Raw genomic sequence first — 19,053 nt, 5'->3', positions numbered from 1 at the left:
TTTGTTATTTTGTCTTCTGACATGTCCTTGGCACCTGATCTGTGATACTTTTAGCAATTTGTAAATTCTGGGGAGGTTTGTTTGGGACAGAATCTGTGTCAGGAATCTTGTCTTGCCACTTGATATGAAGTATTCTGCACAGATAGAGCGTTTGGCATGTCGAATGCACACGGTCTATGTCTCTGACGATGTGGAAATGACAACTGCACGGTGCACCTTGGACTTTCGGCTGATTTCTCTTCTTCCCATGCTTTTCAGTCTTCCAAATGCAGAGCTGGCTTGTGCTATCCTCTTGTTAACACATAATCACACTTTGGACACGAGTCAAATTACCCATGCTTTTCAAATTGCGGAATTTTGCTGCTAATTAATATTTTAAAATTCCTCCTGTTTTTTGGAATGCTAATTGGTTTAAAAAGCTTCAAAATAATATAGGAGTGAATAAATATTTGTTCCTGCAATGTAATTTACATTCTAATCACTGTAATTCATGTTGATAAACTTAGAAAACATCATTCAACACATTTTGTCACATTGGTAATTTATGCATATAATTGATTTTGGCATCATAAACTCTGGATACACATAGCCATTTGCATATTTTAAAATAATGTTTTTGTATATTTGTAACAGGGCAGGGACCCTGTGCATGTTTGCAGCAAATCAAAACTTTACCAACCAAATTAAAGGTGTTAAGAAGCTGGTCAACAACAACTTCCAGGATCTACACACTTTGCTCGATCAAGCACCAACAGTAAGAAATATTTTGGCTGCATAGAGAAGGAAGATTTAAAATGTAGTGAACTTCAGCAAATGTTTTTTTTTTTTTTCTTTCAGCAAATAAAATATATCATACATCAATATGACACAACCAAGAACAGAGCATTCTCTGATCTTAACAGTAAGTAATCCTTTTTTAGTTTACTTTCGATGAACTTGTGTTTATTGGCTATTGCAATGAACTGTGACAGCTGGGCAAGGTGCTTCACAAGAAGACATAAGAGACTGAATGCTGTAATCTGGAGCAAATAATGCTGCTGGTGGACCAGTAGTAACCTGGCAGCACATACGGAGGGAGATGGATAGCAGGTGTTTCAAGTCACACTGGGGATATTCTTCTACCTCCATAGATGCTGCTTGACCTGCCGGGTTTCTCCAGCAGTTTGGTCTGCATACTGAGGAAAATGTATTTGCTTCCAGTAATTTATGGTTGCTGCAACTGTCTGTGCCGCTGAAGAGGAAAGTAGCCAAGAAATGTACTAAATTGTCAAAGGTATTTCTGGGTGGAACTGGTCAGGTGGGGGAATGATGGGTGGATGGAAACAGGTAGGGAATAGTAACAAATCCAGGTAACTGGGTTGGGGGGAGAGGGAAGGTGAACAAAGGGAGTGGGAAGGTAAATGGGAGATGGACACAGGGTGTAAGTTACTTGAAATTGGAAAATTTAATGTTCATATTATTTAGGTTGTGGGCTACCCAAGTGGAAAATGAGGTTATTTTGTGAGTTTGATTTTGGCTTCAACACTGCAGAAAAGAAGATGAGGACAGACAGCTTGGTGTTAAAGCATTTGAAATGATGTACACCAGGAAGCTCCAGTTGTGCAAATGTAGATGGAGGGCAGGTGCTCTGCACAGCAAGCACCTGGTCTACATTTGATTTTGCCGGCATAGGTTGGCGGGGGGGCGAGGCCTACATCAAGAGCATGGAATACAATAGATGAGGTCGGAGGAGGTGCAAATGAATCTCTGCCTCTCTCTGCTTGGTTCCCTGGATGGTGATTGATGTGGGGAGGTGTAGGGACAAATACCAGGGGATGAGGGGCAATGAGGTCGGAGAGTCACAGAATGAGTTGTCCCTGTGAAGAGCAGAAGGGGGAGGTGGAATAGATACTGAATTTAGGTCTAACAATATATGGATAATTAAAACATGTTTTGCACCAAAATGTAATTATTTAATATTCAAATGATAAGGAAATCTGGAATTCTGTGCAACAAAATGGAAATATTAGGTAACCCAAATGAATAGAATACCCAAACATCTTATTTTCCCTTGCAAATGCTACCTGATCTGTTGCATTTCTATCAAATTGTAATTTTTCATTATTGTCTTTACTGATCTGTACACATTGATTGGCAAACATCCAGCAGTATATGTTGAGTTTCAAAATGTCTATATTGCACCTTTTTATTAGTGTGCAATAAGATCAAAGGATACTTAAAAACAATTTTACTACTTGCATTTCTTGCTGATCACTTAATTGTGCCTGTTGCTTCTGTTAAAATCGACCTAATCAATTGAGGTGTTTAAAAATAAAATGAATTATATTGCGATGCATGGTAAGTGGGATTGTCTTGAGGTTTATTGAATTTTACTTCATTATAATCTGCTTTATTTCATATCATTTAATATGACAAATTAAAATTTCAACTCATTCCTTAGAGATCCATCATTTTAAAATGATCTATTTCTGTTCAAGGACACTTGAAGGTATCTTGAGATAGTCAAATGTTTTGGGAAATGGGCGCTACCTTACTCGACACTTGCATGAGTTGAATGCCAAGTGATTCCAGAATGCTTTCCTCCATTTACTATGGATATCTTGTATTCCATGACATTATTACTGGACGTGAGTGGGGTGGGGGGTCATTAGAGAGAAACATTTTGCCAGCACTTGTGGAACCGGTAGGCTGTGTTTTCTGCCCAAAAGCATTTAAAATTTGGCTACAACCAAGATGACGACAATAGACCACTTTTAAAGTTTTATGCAGCTAAAGATTGGAACATGGACATAACTAGTAACTAAAATTCAATGCACCATTTACTCTGGATGCCTGTGCTCTAGCATCTGTGGTTAGACTGAAGCCAACACACTCACAGCTGATTGCAAAATGCCAGAAAGATCTGGTAACCTCCAGCAGGAAATTCCCATTTTCCAGCTTCTGTTGCTGCCAACTACTTCATTTCTGACATATGGCAACCTCTGTCGTGAAACTGGTTGAATAAGCTCTTGCATTAAATCAGGCAGGCACGACATTTTTTGTGGATAAGAGTAGATTGACAAGTCAAAGGTCATGTGTAATTTATGCAAAATGTGGTGCTGATGTATTTAGAAGTTATGTTTGTTAGCCTTAACTGGCAGTTCATACTGTTTGTTTAAAATGATCCTGCAGCACAAAAGCAAAAGAGTCCACTTATAAAACTTGGATCAAATGCGTCTCCGCTCATTCTTGCACACTTGCATTCATTACTTCCTCATCAGCACACTACAATCACTATAAATTGGCACCAATGCCTACTTCTCCGTGATCATCACAAGCGCACTGATGTGTGCAGTCCTCTGCTCGATTCACTCTGTGCCCATGACTGGAACCAGGCATTGCTCCAACACCAGCTTTAAATTCAACGACGATACCACTGTTGTTGGATGAATAACGGGCAACAATGAGCCAGAGAGCAGTAGGGAGAACGGCAATATAATGGAATGATGTCAGAACAACAATCTTGCGCTCAACATTAACAAGATTAAGGAACTAATTGTTGACTTTAGAAGTGGAGTGCAGAAGATCCATGAACCTATCTTTATTGACATGATGGCAGTGGAGAGAGTCAACTACTTTAGATCCCTGGACATTCATATTTCTGAAGATCTATCTGGGAGCTCAGCATGTTGATGCAATCACTAAGAAAGTTCATCAATACCTCTAGTATAATAAATTGAGGAGATTCATTATGTTGATGAATACTCTATTGAACTTGTACAGGTGTCTACTAGAGAGCTGACTGACTGGTTGCATCACGGGTTTAAAAATAAATTCTGGCAAAAATAACTTGCATAAATTGCATTTCTCAGAACTAACTGACTCATTCTTTCTCCCGCTTAGATATTGACCGTGTACTTGGTGGTAAAGTGAAAGTTCGCTTTGCAAAGGATGTTATTCCTGCGCTGGATGCTTGCTTCCACATGGCCAAAGGTTCGTTGAGTGCATGATGTAGTGTTTAAGTGTAGTGCAATGAGTGTAATGCTTAATTATAACCTATTTTAAATTATAACCAAATAGTGCAAATCTCTGTATTGGTGGGGGTGGGGGGGATAGGTTTGCAGGGAGTGGAATTGGAAGGTGCACGGATTCCATAACATGCAGAGAACATTCTATACTTGGCTAACACCATGTGCAACTTGGAATTTAGGGTGACGCATCGTAGGGTGAACTGGGGTCCTCGTTATTCTAAATGAAGATATTAAATGACAATCTGCTGTAAATTAGACTTATACACTAACAGCTGGACTTTTGCAAGATACACACCTACTGACACGGATGTACAGAGAGTTAAATGCTACAGATTTTATTCAAACTAAATTCAAATCTTTTCATGGATACATTTTATTAATGCTCCTACTTCAATTAATAAAGTTATTGCTATAAGCTTCCACATTTGTATTATAACCATGTGATTTAAAAGAAAACTAATTTTGAGTGCTGAAAAAAATTGCTGTTTAGTTTTATTATATCTCTTAGAGAAGTGAAACAGGTTAAAGAACAATATGTAATGAACATCTTCAAAGCAGGGGTTAAAATGCATTTGAGATAAATAGTTGAAACGTTATTGTTCATTAATTCTAATTAAACAAATTTCTGCAGACAATTGCAGCATGCTAGAATTTCGGGCTATCGTAACCATGTGGGGTCAGTTGAAAAGGCATCCCATTTGGGTGGCAAGTGTGTCATGACTGAATTTTCTGTAATTAAGCTGTTTTATTTGCCTCCATCTATGATCTGAATTTTCAACGTTCACCATTCCTTTTATTCTCCAAAATCCTGTAACTTTTGCAAATTTTGATCCTAATCTTGGATACCATGCCCAGCTTCCTGTTGTTTCATAGATGATGTGTTCGGCCAGTCTATTAAAATGTGCAGAGGATGGTGTGATAGTTAATCTCAACCCCGTCCTTGTACATTGCACACACCATCCAACAGAGTTTGTAAGAGCTTTAGGTGAAAAAAATTGTCAATAGATTAGATTTCTTCCTTCATATTATTCTGCCTGGGAATAGTTGACATAATGATCTGATCTGGAATCATATGGGTCAACATCATGTGAGAAACTGGATTAAGGAAGTGCTTCAGTTTAAGCACTATAATGTGAAACGGTTTACAGAAAATGAACTCTGCTTATTGGTAATGTAATGCACCCACGCTTAAAAAAAAAAACTAAGGAAAGGATGAGCAAGTTCTTTTTTTCCTCCTATGTTCTACACTTTTCTATTATCTTTCTTTGGTTTATTTCTTTCTTGCATTGAAGCCACCGTGAAAAGGGCTGTCAAAGGTAAATTTGGTATCAGTTATGTGAAGTCTTGTTTGTTCATGATCTTTTTGTCTAAATTCATATTTAATTGTTGTGCTTGGCCTTGTTGTGGATTTTACTCATTGGATAGTCATATTTATTTAATTTACCTGGGAAATTATTTAATTGCACAGAATCCACCAGTCTGCAAGAGTTCTGTGATGTTATTGAAATAAATTATATTTTAATACATTTGAGCAATATTTATATATTTTTTAAATATTGAATGTTTTGAATTGGTATCGACATTTACAAATGTTTGCCAGAATCATTATTCAAAGAAAAAAATCTAGACATGCTGTACACAAAGGAGCTTTTGTAACATGAATTTTACAAAAACAAAATTAAAATCCAGTGATAAATGGTCCAAAATTCTCAGTTTTGAAAGTGTTACGTTTTCATTTCTGTGTGCTTTAATATTGGGTTTTCAGACGCTGCATGCTGTGTTGCTAAATGATGTGGAAGCAGGTAGCCATCTAGAGGTGATAAATCAGTACTTCACATTTTGCCTAGAGCACAAGTGCTGGAGTATCTCAGCGGGTCAGGCAACATCTCTGGAGAAAATGGATAGGTAACTTTTCAAGTCGGGACCTTTCACAGTTTTTTTTTGTTTTTTTTCCCCCCAGGAATCTTTATATCTTCTGACTTTTGAGGCTTTTAACATCTTAATACAAAACTGCACCTAGAAATGGATCTTAATGTTTCCAATATATACTTCAAATGGAAGATTGAACACATTTTAAAGAATCCAGAAAATGCCTTTTTGCTGCCAATAAACAGCCCATGCATAAAGCATGTGAATCTTCTTTGAAGAATCAAATCAGATTTTTATACATCTGCTGCAAGATTTCCATGTTTTTTTAAAATTGTCTGCCTCTATTGTACTCCATCTCTGAAAGTTTAATCAAATTAATTAAATTCCCTTCAGTTCAAAGTTGGAAGGACCAAAGACATTGGGGTCATATCTTCCACTGACCAGCAAGCTCCCCGAGCCTCCTGCTGATGTGTTTCTTCCAGTATGACCCTCGATGGAGCCTCTTGTGAACCTGCTGATTATGGACGAGCATGGCACAGGCACTTCTTCAAACTCATGTAGTCAGCTCTTCAACTGCAATGGCTACGGTAGATGGTGTCGCCATGCCCCAGGCTTGCCACCTGTCCTTGTCATTGAATATGTGAATATCTTTGACATTCTGACAATGAACCTATCAAAATTAACAAAAACGCAAAAAATTGTAACTCCCACACACAACAATTTTATTGTTAACTTAAATGCATATGTCATCCTGCAATGGCTGTTGTTCCAGTTATCTTAAGTGAGGCGCAGTAGGCAGGTGGAAATTGGACAGACTGAACTGTGTAAACCTACTGACTCCCACAGCTATCTAGACTACACTTCCTGCCGCCTGCAAAGACTCTATCCCCTGCTCCCAATTCCTCAGTCTACGCTGCATCTGCGCCTAAGATGAGGTGTTCCATACAAGGACATCTGAGACGTCCTCATTCTTTCGGGAATGGGGGTTCCCTTCTATCACAGATAAGGTCCTTACTAGGGTCTCATCAATATCCTACAGCTCTGCTCTTGTTCCCCCTTCCCCCAGTTGCATCACGGACAGAGTCGCTCTTGTCCTCGCCTGTCACCCAATCAGCAGTTGCATACAACACACAATCCTCTGACATTTTCGCCACCTCCAACAGGATCCCACCACGAGTCACATCTTCCCATCTCCAGGCCTTTCCGCAGAGACAGAGGTTCACTTGCACCTCTTCCAACCTCATCTACTGTTTCCACTGTTCCAGGCGTGGACTCGTATATGGCCGAGAGCAAGCGCAGGCTCGGCAATCGATTCACTGAACACAACCCCACATAAATTGTCAAACCATTAAGTCTATAACATTTCATCAAGTTTTTAATCTTAAAAAGCAATCATTAGTATGCTCAAAGAAAATCGTATTTTACTATTTATTGCCTCAGTTTAGTTTCCTCAGTGATATCACAGAGGGGCATTATCTGTGCCAGGTCCAACCTTGTGCTTTATAGTAAAGTGGTGCAGGTTGCTACCACTTCCCCACGTGGACAAATTGGTGAGCCTCCCACTGCAATTTTGCATGATTGTTACTCGTGTGGAAATTTGATAAAATTCAATTGATTGGCACATGGTAAACAATTATCCTGCAAGATCTGAGTGTTTTCTTCCGTGGAAGACGTAGCAGAATGAAGAACTCTGATGTATGGTGGGTTTTGTCTAGCCAGATAAAAGTTAAATGTTTTACTGGGCAGTGGGATAACTTTTAATCAACCCTCTAAATCTGCAGCCATCAGAGTAAGCAAGGAAGCTTTAGAGAAGGTGATTGTCTCCAAGCGAACATTAGAGGAAGCAACCAGCAATCTCCAGGGAAACCTGTCTGCTGTACGAACAGATCTCGGCAACACACTGAATGACGCAGCTTGCAAAGCACCAGGAACTGTTGACCAATGTGATGACATAAGGGCTTCACTGGACACCATCAGCATCAATGTAAATTTTAGCCAGGTAGGTCCTTTTTAATCACCCATCACTGCGCTTATTAATATCTCACTTGTTTGGTTTATAATTTGCACTTCAGCAATTGTTTTGCCTGCTCACCACTCCCAACCTACTAATTTTACTTTGGCTATGATGGCTCATTTGTTTACTGAGCACAAACCAAACAACTACGAAATGTGAAAACTCTGAAGCAAGTTTGACTTGGGAAAATATTTCCATGTAAGTTATTTAAAGGTCACACAGCACAGGAACAGTCCTTTTGGCCCAAATGTCCATGAAGTCATGTGGGCCCATTTATATATTAACCCGATGCCAATTTATACTAATCCTGTCGAGATACTCTCAATGTTGTGAGCTTATCTGCCTCCAGTGGCTTCAGTGTTTCCTATAAGCAACAGTGCTCTTTGAGAAGTGCTTTATGGACTGTTAATATATTTGTCTTGGGTGCGATGTGGTTTCCAAGCTTTTGCTAATGTTTTTTAATTTTTTGCTTTGAATGCTTCAGTTAGATAATGTGGATTCTGAACTTGCCAAAGTGAACGATGTGTTGAAAACTGACTTTGAAGACTTGATTCAGAAGGTAAACAGAACCCAATACTTTACAAACCAATTTTGTAATACTTCCAGCTCTATGATTTTTGTGCTCTTGGTGGTGTGGCTCTTTAGTTCACAATTTGCATTATTACAAATTAATGACGACGTTTTGCCTACTTTTGAAGCATAATTAATGGAGATAAAAGATTAGTCGTATATTCCAAATAATGCAAATTGTGGTTCTACGTTTCAAGTCCTGGAGGCTGCAACATGGACTGAAGGATGATGAAGCGCTGTTTCTCAGGCTTGCATTAGGCATCATTGGCCAGTGTACGAGACTAAGTACAGAGAGGGCAGAGTGGGAATGAGATGGAAAATGAAAATAAAAGGCAACTGGAAATGAAAATAAAAGGCTGAGTCATCCCCTGTGGACTGAAGAGGAATTGTAAAAAGTATCACTCTGGTTTCTGTAAAGGAGGCCGCATTCTGAGTAACAAATACAGTATACTTCGAAGTGCAAGTAAATTGTTCACCTGTAGTTGCCTGGTCCCTGTATAGTGGGAAGGAAAAATATAGAAGGGCAGTTAATGCATCTTGCAATTGTGTGGTAAAGTGAAATGAGAAGGGGAAGGACTGGTGGAAATGGAGGAATGGTCCAAGAGGTTTCCCCTGGTCTTCCCGACCAACCATCCAGCAATCTGCATAGTACATCCAAGTGAAGTGGCAAATCACTTACTCTTCCAAGTTAATGCACCAACCACCAAACTTTGAACTGTCCTACATTATATACATTATTATTATTAATGTTTATAAACTGAGGAAAAATTCAGGATTTCTTGTAAATCTTAAAGACTTTTTAAAGTTTTTGTTTCATTCTTCATCAATATAGTCTCAACTCAGCTGATTTTCCATTCAATTCAAATATACTGATCTGCATTTTGTTCTCTGTCCTTTTCACTCCTTCTGCTGTTGCTTAAAGTCAGCATTGCTTGCACCGTTCACTTATCTCACTGCAATCTTTTCATCCTGTGCTTCCAGCAATTTGCAACATGTAAAAACATCTTCTTCTTATCGAGTCCACACACAAGATTAGAAGTTGTTCAGCCAGAGCTGAACACACTTCTCGGCATCTGCACGATGGTGTCTGTCTTGCGCTTCTTGTGCTTCTTGTGCGTGGTGGTGGAAAGATTGGTTGAAACAGGGCCGCGACGTGAACGCTCTTTCCTTGGCCCCATGTAAAAACATGAAAAGCTTGCTTTGCCGAGGGAATTCTGGCTAACAGAAACCATGATCACACCAACAGTAAAAATGATAGCTTGTAGCGGCGCCTGCTGGTGCACGCAATATCGAACCCGGCGTTCGGAAGCCGCGGTCACGTAACTCGGGAGGGGCTGCTGTTTTCGCGCTGTTAAGCTTTCGCGCCACAGTGGTTTTGCTAACCACCGTTGTGATCAGACGTGTATGCATAGACCTGTTGACTAAGGAGCGAGTGTTCAATAAAGATCGTTCAGAAAACGTTGTCGTTTCTGCATCTGCTAAATTGGTGACCCCGACTTGTCTAGCTGTCGTTAGACAGGGATCATGCTGGAGGACTACTTCCCGCAGAATCGGCCGGCACGATGGCAGGGCTCACTGGGCTACAAGCTGCCTTCATTTTGACCCGATCAACCTCAGGTAGAGGCACAGTTTCATCTGCACAGGATCATAGCGGATGACACGATGTATTTTCACGTGGTGGGAGCTCTGCCACAGGACTGTGCCTCGAGGCTGCTGCCGTATATCAGAGACCCGCCGACGATAGCCAAATACGAGGGTTTGAAGGCACTATTGCTACATATCTTCGTTCTCAGCCGTAGAGACAGGGCGGCGAAGATCGTCCACATGGACAGTGTCGGCGATAGGCATCCGTCCACCATCATGGCGAAGTTGCTGGCCCTGATGGACGGGCATCGTCCATGTTTGTTGTTCGAGCAGGCGTTCCTGGAGCAGATGCCGGACGAAGTCCGCTTAATGCTCGCCGGGGCCGACTTCAGCACCTCGCAGAGAGAGTCGACGAGTTGTGGACCCACAGACGGCGGGACGTTTGTTCTTTCGCCCACCCCACGGCTAGGGTGCAACCGAGAAGACATCGGGACGAAGGTCATGATTCGCCCAGCGCAGAAGCAGCGTCGCCGCAGCCAGAGATGTACAGCCGATGCCTTTGGTGTTATCACCATGTCCATTATGGTGTCGAAGCCCCTGCTCGTCTCAGGGAAATGCCTCAGCCGATCGCCCATAGAGGCGAACCCGATCGGCACGAACGAACGCCTCTACATCCGTGATCGCCACTCCGGCCACTGTTTCCTGGTCGACTCCGGTGCCATTGCCAGCATCCTGCCACCAACCGCCCATGATACCTGCATCGGTAAGGTAGGACCTGTCCTCTCGGCCATTAACAGGAGCGACATTCGAACTTATGGCGCGCGGACCCCTGACTTAAATTTCGACTCCCACCCATATAGGTGCTCGTCGATATGAGAGGCGGGCGAATGGTCCCGTTGTCGGACCTGTGCCCTGCCGAGCCGCGTAAACTGTTAACATTTCCACAGCAACCCGACGAGGTCGCTGAGATCCAGCAACCTTTCGCAGCCCTTCTTGCCGAGTTCCCAGGGTTGCTCACACCCCGGTTCGACGGGGCTGTGCCTCGTCATGGCGTGGTCCCCCACATTCCCACCGAGGGTCCACCGGTTCACCCCCGCGCGCGCCGCCTCCCACCCGATAAACTGCGCATCGCATGAGACGATTTCCAGCTTATGGAAGACATGGGGATTGTCCGGCGGTCGGATAGCCCTTGGGCTTCCCCTCTCCATATGGTGCCCAAAGAGTCCGGGGGATGGAGACCTTGCGGTGATTACAGGCGTTCAAACGCGGTAACCACAGCAGATTGGTACCCAGACCCGAACATCCAAAATTTCTCGGCTCATTTGGAGAGCGCCGCCTTCTTCTCGAAGGTCAACCTGGTCCGTGGGTATAATCAGATTCTGTTCCATCCCGACGACGTCCCTAAGACGGCCACCATCACCCCTTTCGGCCTTTTCGAATGGCTAAGAATGCCTTTTGGCCTGAGGAATGCCGCTCAAGCGTTCCAAAGGTTAATGGATCAGGTCGGGCGGGGTTTGCCGTTCATATTCATCTACCTCGATGATATTCTGGTGGCCAGCAGCTCACAGGCTGAACACATTAGGCACCTCCGCCTGCTCTTCGAACGGCTGCGTAAGCACGGGTTGGTGATCAAAACCGCGAAGTGCCAGTTCGGATTGCGCTCCATCTCCTTTTTAGGTCGCAGGGTAACCTGCCACGGCGCACAGCCGCTGCTTGAGGAGGTCGACGCAATCCTTCGTTTCCTGAGGCCACTATCCGTCAAGGGCCTGCACGAATTCATCGGAATATTCAATTTCTACCACCGATTTGTCCCGTCAGCGGCTGCCATCGTGTGGCCGTTGTTCCAATGTCTGCCCGGCAAGTCCAAGAACCTGGTTTGGTCCAGGGAGGCTGGTATAGCTTTCGAGGGGGCTAAGACCGCGCTGGCCAACACCACCATGCTGATACACCCGAGGGCATCAGCCCTCACAGCTCTCACCGTGGACGCGTCAGACGTCGCCGTGGGTGCTGTCCTTGAGCAGCGGGTAGGTAACCGTTGGCTGCCGCTGGCGTTTTTCAGCAGGCAGCTGCGGGCCCCGGTGATCACGTACAGCGCTTTCGATCGGGAGCTCCTCGCGCTTTACCTAGCGATCCGACATTTCCGTTATTTCCTAGAGGGCCGCACGGACCACAAGCCGCCCCCTTTCGCTTTGAATAAGGTGTCTGACCCCTGGTCTGCCAGGCAACAGCGGCACCTCGCCTACATATCCGAATTCGAGTCTGACATTCGGCATGTGGCGGGGAAGCTGAACGTTGTGGCCGACGCGCTCTCCTGTCCGGCGGTCCCTGAGGTTTCCGCTTTAAACCTAGGTGTGGATTATGCGGAGCTGGCAGCAGCTCAAAGGGCCGACGCCGGAATGGAGAATTACTGCAATGTTGAATCGTGACTCAAGCTGACTGAAGTGCCTTGCAGCGCTGCAGGCGTGCGAGTCATTTGCGATGTCTCAACGGGTAAAGCCTGCCCGATCTTCCCGATTGCCTGGAGGCGTCGGATTGTCGACACCATCCACAGCCTAGCTCACCCGTCCATTCGCGCCACCTCTGCCCTGGTCGCGGCCAAGTTCGTCTGGCACGGGTTACGAAAGCAGGTCGCAGCATGGGCCCGCGCTTGTATCCCGTCAGACTTCCAAGGTGCAGAGGCATGTGCGCCCGCCCGTGCAGGATTTCGCTGTTCCAGACGGCAGGTTCGTGCACATCCATGTTGACCTGGTGGGTCCCTTGCCGTGTTCGCGAGGGGCTACTCATCTACTGACTATCGTGGACAGGTTTACCAGGTGGGCGGAGGCAATACCGTTAACCGATGCCTCAGCTGAGGCTTGTGCGCTGGCTAACGTCTCACATTGGATCGCTCGTTTTGGGGTCCCTTCAGATATCACTACTGATCGAGGGGCCCAGTTCACGTCCTCCCTTTGGTGTGGTATGGCGTAGCTGTATGGCGTGAAGTTACACCAGACCACCGCATATCATCCGGAGTTGAATGGGTCAGTCGAGCGGTTTCACAGACACCTCAAGTCGGCGTTGAAGGCCCGGTTCACCAGCCCCGATTGGGCTGACCAGTTGCCCTGGATTCTCCTAGGCATCAGAACTACGCCTAAGGAAGACCTCAACGCCTCCTCGGCCGAGCTGGTTTACTGCTCGGTTTTGCGAGTACCTGGGGATTTTCTGCCCATCCCCTGGGATCAGGAGATCCCAGCTTCGGCGGTGTTAGCTGACCTTCGCGAGCGGGCGCGCACTTTGGTCCCGGTCCCCACCACCCGACATGGGTCGTCCGCGGTGCATGTGCCTACTATGTTACGGGATTGTGCTTATGTTTCCTTCGTAGGGATGCTCACCGCTCACCGTTACAGCGGGTGTACGAAGGATCGTACGAGGTGTTAGCGACTGGTACCTCGACGTTCACGTTGAACATGGGTGGCAAGGAGGAGTTCGTCTCCGTCAGCCGCCTTAAGCCAGCACACGTCGACGAGGATAGCCCGGTGGCAGTGGCCACTCCGCGGCGTAGAGGGCATCCACCGGCCGTTTTGCCGCCCTCTGCACCTGTTACCCCCGGTTATGTTTCACCGGTCCCCTCTGTTACGCTCGTTTGGGTTTGTTGCGCCCCTCCGGTTCTGTTATGCCGGCCCCGAATGTTAAGGGCCTGTCCCACCAGCATGCGATTGCATGTGTCTAGCGTGACCAAACGTGGTCGCTTGAGGCATACGGCCTCGCGGGGCCGGTCCCATTTCGAACCGTGGAGGCGTATGGAGTTGTCCGGGGCTGGTCCCGACATCATACTCACCAATCAGCTGGGCAGGAGGTGGGCCGACTGAATTTGGACGTCGCACGGCGTCGGGCGGTGACGTCATCGCGCAACGCCATGCGCTAGACGTACACCGTCAAGATTGCACGATGACGTCACCGCCCGACGCCGTGCGACGTCCGAATTCAGTTGGCCCACCTCCTGCCCAGCTGATTGGTGAGTATGATGTCGGGACCAGCCCCGCACAACTCCATACGCCCGTCGAGGAGCTGCGTACGGCCTCAATGCGGATGCGGGCCGACAGGCTGTTGTCACGGGGGATTTTCGGACAGTGCATGATTTTTGGAGCCCACGCGATGTCGGGACCAGCCCCGTACAACTCCATACGCCTCCGCCGATCGAAGTGGGACCGGCCCCGCGAGACCGTACGCCGCAAGCGACCACGTTTGGTGGTGGGACAGGTCCTTTACGCTCGCCCTGCGACCTTGGACTGCGCGTTCCGGTCGAACCGTCCGGTTACCCGTGCGTTTCCGTGTCCCGGATTTTGGGGGGGGGGCCATGTAGCGGCGCCTGCTGGTGCACGCAGATATCGAACCCGGTGTTCGGAAGCCGCGATCACGTGACTCGGGCGGGGCTGCTGTTTTCGCGCGGTTTCGCTTTCGCACACAGTTGTTTTGCTGACCACCATTGTGATCAGATGTGCATGAATAGACCCGTTGACTAAGGAGCGAGTGTTTAATAAAGATCGTTCAGAAAGCTTAGTCGTCGTTTCTGCATCCGCTAAAAGCTGACTATGCTGAATAGTCCGTGGAACAAGTCTCCTTCACTTTGGAATGATTGTTGTGTTAACTTTATTGCAGTACAAGCTCTGCTCTGGGAAGCGTCTTACTTCTCACCAAGAAATAATTCAACTTGCACCAATGTTTATTCGTATAGAAGTTGGATGAGTCTGAGCCTTAGTGTTGTAATATGCTAATCTGTCACTGCATTAAATACAGTTGAATTGTGCTGATATAATTTAAAAATATTCTATGGTTTTATGTTTGTGAAGTTGAGAAAAAGTTGACAAACATGGGCACAGTCATGGTTGAGCTTGTGGAGAGAGCAGCATCTCATTCAGCAAATTCTATAAACCCAGGCTTTCGAAAATCAGATTGGAGGATATGCGTCTCTTCACGTTAAAGAAAATTTCCACTCTTATTCAACGGATTAATTTTTCCTTGAATAAGAGTGGCAGTATTCCGTAGCTTGACTAATGAGTGTGGTTGGCATTTTGCAATGTGTTGGCTAGCTTTGTGGTAGGGACTGATAGCCTTTAGGAATTGAGTTACATTGAACTAAACTCATTTACAAAAAATCGTTTCCTGCACACCGAACAATCGTTATCCCAGCCAATATGAGGAAAGGGCGACACTTGTGCCTCTTGACCAACATTAAACATTTATTTTGTAACTATCATCAAATTATGCAGAACCAAGAAATTTGTGGTTTTTGTTGCATTTTCTCATAGCAGATTTTATTTTTTCTGGGATAAATTCAATTATCTTGATTAAAAAATAAATTTAATAAAAGCATCTTTGCTGTCAAGGCCAAGATGTGTGACTGATTGTCCTATGAACGCTGAACAGCAGGTCACGCCGTGATGGTGCTATCATTGCAGTGTGTGGGAGTTCCAAGATGCAGATCATGTGGTAGTGTAGAAATTATGTATTTCTGTGTCTGAATGGTTATTGATTATAAACGCAGATATTGGATTCCACATTGAAAGAACACTGAGCTGTGACGAAAATAAAGCAGCTTTCTCCCAAATATATTTTTATGACGATAAGTTATATCAAATGTTTATATTCATGTTAATTTATTTGTATCTTTCTAGGGACATGCGTCATTTAACAAAACTCCAGAAATAATTGAAAATGAAACCAAGGCAGTTTCAGCAGGTAGTTACAGAAAAATCAACTTTCTATACTATGCATTTACTAAATGGCTATTACTACAAAATTAGCCAATAGATATAGCCAATGAATGAAGAATTTTATATTGTTTATCCAATTAATGTCTCTTTTTAAAAGGTATCAAAGGTCTTTTCTTGTCACATGTACCAATTAAGGTACAGTGATATGCGAACCATACAGCCATAGGGGGAAAAAAGCAACAAGACACAACTACATTAGTTAACATAAACATCCACCACAGCGGATTCCCCACATTCCTCACTGTGATGGAAGGCAAAAAAGTCCAATCTTCTTCCTCTTTATTCTCCCGCGGTCAAGGCAGTCGCACTATCCGTCGGCGCGATCGAAGCCCCCGCGTCGGGGCGATCGAAACTCCCACTTCGGGGCGGTTGTAACTCCCGCGGCTTGGAGTTCCCGAAGTCGGTCTCTGACCAGAGACTGCGGGCTCCGTGGTGTTAAGTCCGCAAGCACCCATGGTTGGAGCTTGGCAAATTGATTGCGAGCTCCGCGATGGTAAGTCCACAGGCGACCGCGGTGGAGCTCTCAAAATAGGTCTCCAGCAGAGGCCGCCAACTCCTCGATGTTGGTCCGCAGTGCGGAAGCAGATACGATACGGAAAAAAATCGCATCTCTGTTGAGGTAAGAGATTAGAAAAAGTTACCCCTCACCCCGCACATAAAACAAGCTAAAGAACACAAAAAAATGTATAACACATACAATTAAAACACAAAGAAGGAAAGAAAAGGCAGATTGTTGGTGAGGCAGCCATTGCTGGTGCCACCCTTGGTAACTTTGCATTTCTGCAGCACTTCCTCTATAAGTTTAAGCAAATATTAAGTGCAGTATGTAATATCTGTGACATACTGTATCTTTTTGTGTTTGTATGCCATGTGCCAGTGTCATTTTTCTAATTGCATGGCAATCTATTCGCAGAAGTTATACCTCCCTAGTAAATTTTCAAGTCTCAAACTGAATTTGTATAGTATTTAAATGTGATGACCTGCTAATTTGGGATGGAAAATGAAACTGTATACTCCAGGGCAGTTCAATAATTTGCTTTTACTAAGTAGAAATTGAGATCTCATCAACTCCATAGAAACTTTACGTAAAACACCCACTTACATTGTTTCCAGAAATAATGTTTTGGCTTCTATCTATTATACACTAAGTGTGCATTGCCGCATGTTATGTGCTCTCCATATAGGGTGCATTTTCACGAGTCTGCTCCATTTTTAGTGGTTTCAGTGACAGAAAGTGTGTGCAAGGAACCATGCAGTTTGTAACATTTTTCTTTTCCTTTCAGATGTAAAGAAGGTTCTCAATGATGTTGGTAATATGGTTTCGGATTTCAGTAAGAAACCAGCTATTGATGACGTGATCAATACTTCTACTGCGTATCTCAATCAGGGTCAGAGATATTTTCTTGAGTATCTTCCTTATTTGGAAAAGTATGATTTCTACAGGTAGGTTTTATTTCAGAAAAGTATTGCTGAAAATTTGAAATTAACAGTTCATTTGAATATTCAGTTCAGTCAGGTTGTTTGGCAAGCAGAGCTTAACTTTCACATCAATGATTGATGATTTGATCAATTCTGAATAAATGTCTAGTTGAAACAGTAACTCCTACTTCACAGTAGGTGAAGTTGGGTATTTCCAGCATTGTTTTCCTTCAGCTTTTAATGCATTCCAACCTTAAATGCCGAGTCATGACTGTTTGTGAAATGTTTGCAATTTAATTAACTTGCACATGGTTTGGTTTTTCCAAATATGCTTGTGCCGACATGAAGAGAGTAATCGGTAAATCTCATTTATGGTCACAGCATGGAAGATTACAAGAATGCTTTTTAACAATGGTGAGGTGTCTCTTAACTTTAGTTTAAAAATGTGTATCGCCACGAATGCCACCAATTATGTGATATGAACCTCTGCGCAAAAGTTGAAAACAGAACTGATTTCTGACCTGTATATTCAGTATGAAGAATGATCCCGACCTAAAAGTCACTTATCCATGGTACACAAAATTGCTGGGGAAACTCAGCGGGTGCAGCAGCATCTATGGAGCGAAGGAAATAGGCGACGTTTCGGGCCGAAACCCTTCTTCAGACTGATGGGGGGTGGGGAAAGAAAGAAGGAAAAGGGGAGGAGGAGGAGGAGGAGCCCGAGGGCGGGCGGATGGGAGGGTGGGAGGAGACAGCAAGAGGGTTAAGGAAGGGGAGGAGACAGCACGGGCTAGCCAAATTGGGAGAATTCAATGTTAATGCCATAAGGACGCAAGGTCCCCAGACGGAATATGAGGTGCTGTTCCTCCAATTTCCGCTGTTGCTCACTCTGGCAATGGAGGAGACCCAGGACAGAGAGGTCGGATTGGGAATGGGAGGGGGAGTTGAAGTGCTGAGCCACCGGGAGGTCAGGTAGGTTATTGCGGACTGAGCGGAGGTGTTCGGCGAAACGATCGCCCAACCTACACTTGGTCTCACCGATGTAAATCAGCTGACATCTAGAGCAGCGGATGCAGTAGATGAGGTTGGAGGAGATACAGGTGAACCTTTGTCGCACCTGGAACGACTGCTTGGGACCTTGAATGGAGTCGAGGGGGGAGGTGAAGGGACAGGTGTTGCATTTCTTGCGGTTGCAACGGAAAGTGCCCGGGGAGGGGGTGGTGCGGGAGGGAAGGGAAGAATTGACAAGGGAGTTGCGGAGGGAGTGGTCTTTGCGGAAGGCAGACATGGGGGGAGATGGGAAGATGTGGCGAGTGGTGGGGTCACGTTGGAGGTGGCGGAAATGGCGGAGGATTATGTGTTGTATTTGCCGGCTGGTGGGGTGAAAGGTGAGGACCAGAGGGACTCTGCCCTTGTTGCGTGTGCGGGGATGGGGAGAGAGAGCAGTGTTACGCTCTACCCATGTGCAGTCACTTATCCATGTTCTCCAGAGATGCTGAATTACCTCAGCAACTTGTGTTCTGTAAACCATCATCTTCCTTGCGTCTATCCTTTTTTTTTTATAGATGGCTCGGTGGAATTGCACTCTGCTGTTCAGTTGTGCTTATACTTACTTTCAACTACCTTGGTTTGCTGTGTGGATCCTGCGGCTTTGACAAGCATGCTTCGCCAACCACCAGAGGCTGTGTATCCAACACGGGAGGCACCCTTCTTTTAGCGTAAGCAAAATGTCAAAAATATTGCAGTCGCCTTGCTTGCCAGTACATGGTACAGTTTTTTGTAGTAAAGATTGTGTCTTTAAGGTTTATTTCCAATTCCCAATATTTATTAGGAA

The 19,053-nt window shown here is 44.8% G+C and overlaps 1 protein-coding gene across 7 annotated transcripts in view; it reads left to right on the top strand.

The window, feature by feature from the left end:
* Positions 1-19,053, top strand: part of prom1 (prominin 1) — a 124,700-nt gene that overhangs the window by 64,983 nt on the left and 40,664 nt on the right. For all 7 annotated transcript variants that reach the window (XM_033025833.1, XM_033025806.1, XM_033025789.1 and 4 more), the window contains 8 exons: positions 634-754; positions 838-901; positions 3,883-3,972; positions 7,661-7,878; positions 8,378-8,452; positions 15,702-15,765; positions 17,084-17,243; positions 18,785-18,937. In XM_033025833.1, the coding sequence (XP_032881724.1) occupies positions 634-754; positions 838-901; positions 3,883-3,972; positions 7,661-7,878; positions 8,378-8,452; positions 15,702-15,765; positions 17,084-17,243; positions 18,785-18,937 (945 nt within the window). The remainder of the gene's footprint in view (positions 1-633; positions 755-837; positions 902-3,882; positions 3,973-7,660; positions 7,879-8,377; positions 8,453-15,701; positions 15,766-17,083; positions 17,244-18,784; positions 18,938-19,053) is intronic.

The sequence above is a fragment of the Amblyraja radiata genome, chromosome 1, assembly GCF_010909765.2.
Source record: "Amblyraja radiata isolate CabotCenter1 chromosome 1, sAmbRad1.1.pri, whole genome shotgun sequence".
NCBI lineage: Eukaryota > Metazoa > Chordata > Chondrichthyes > Rajiformes > Rajidae > Amblyraja > Amblyraja radiata.
This window is presented reverse-complemented; position numbering and strand designations above follow the sequence as displayed.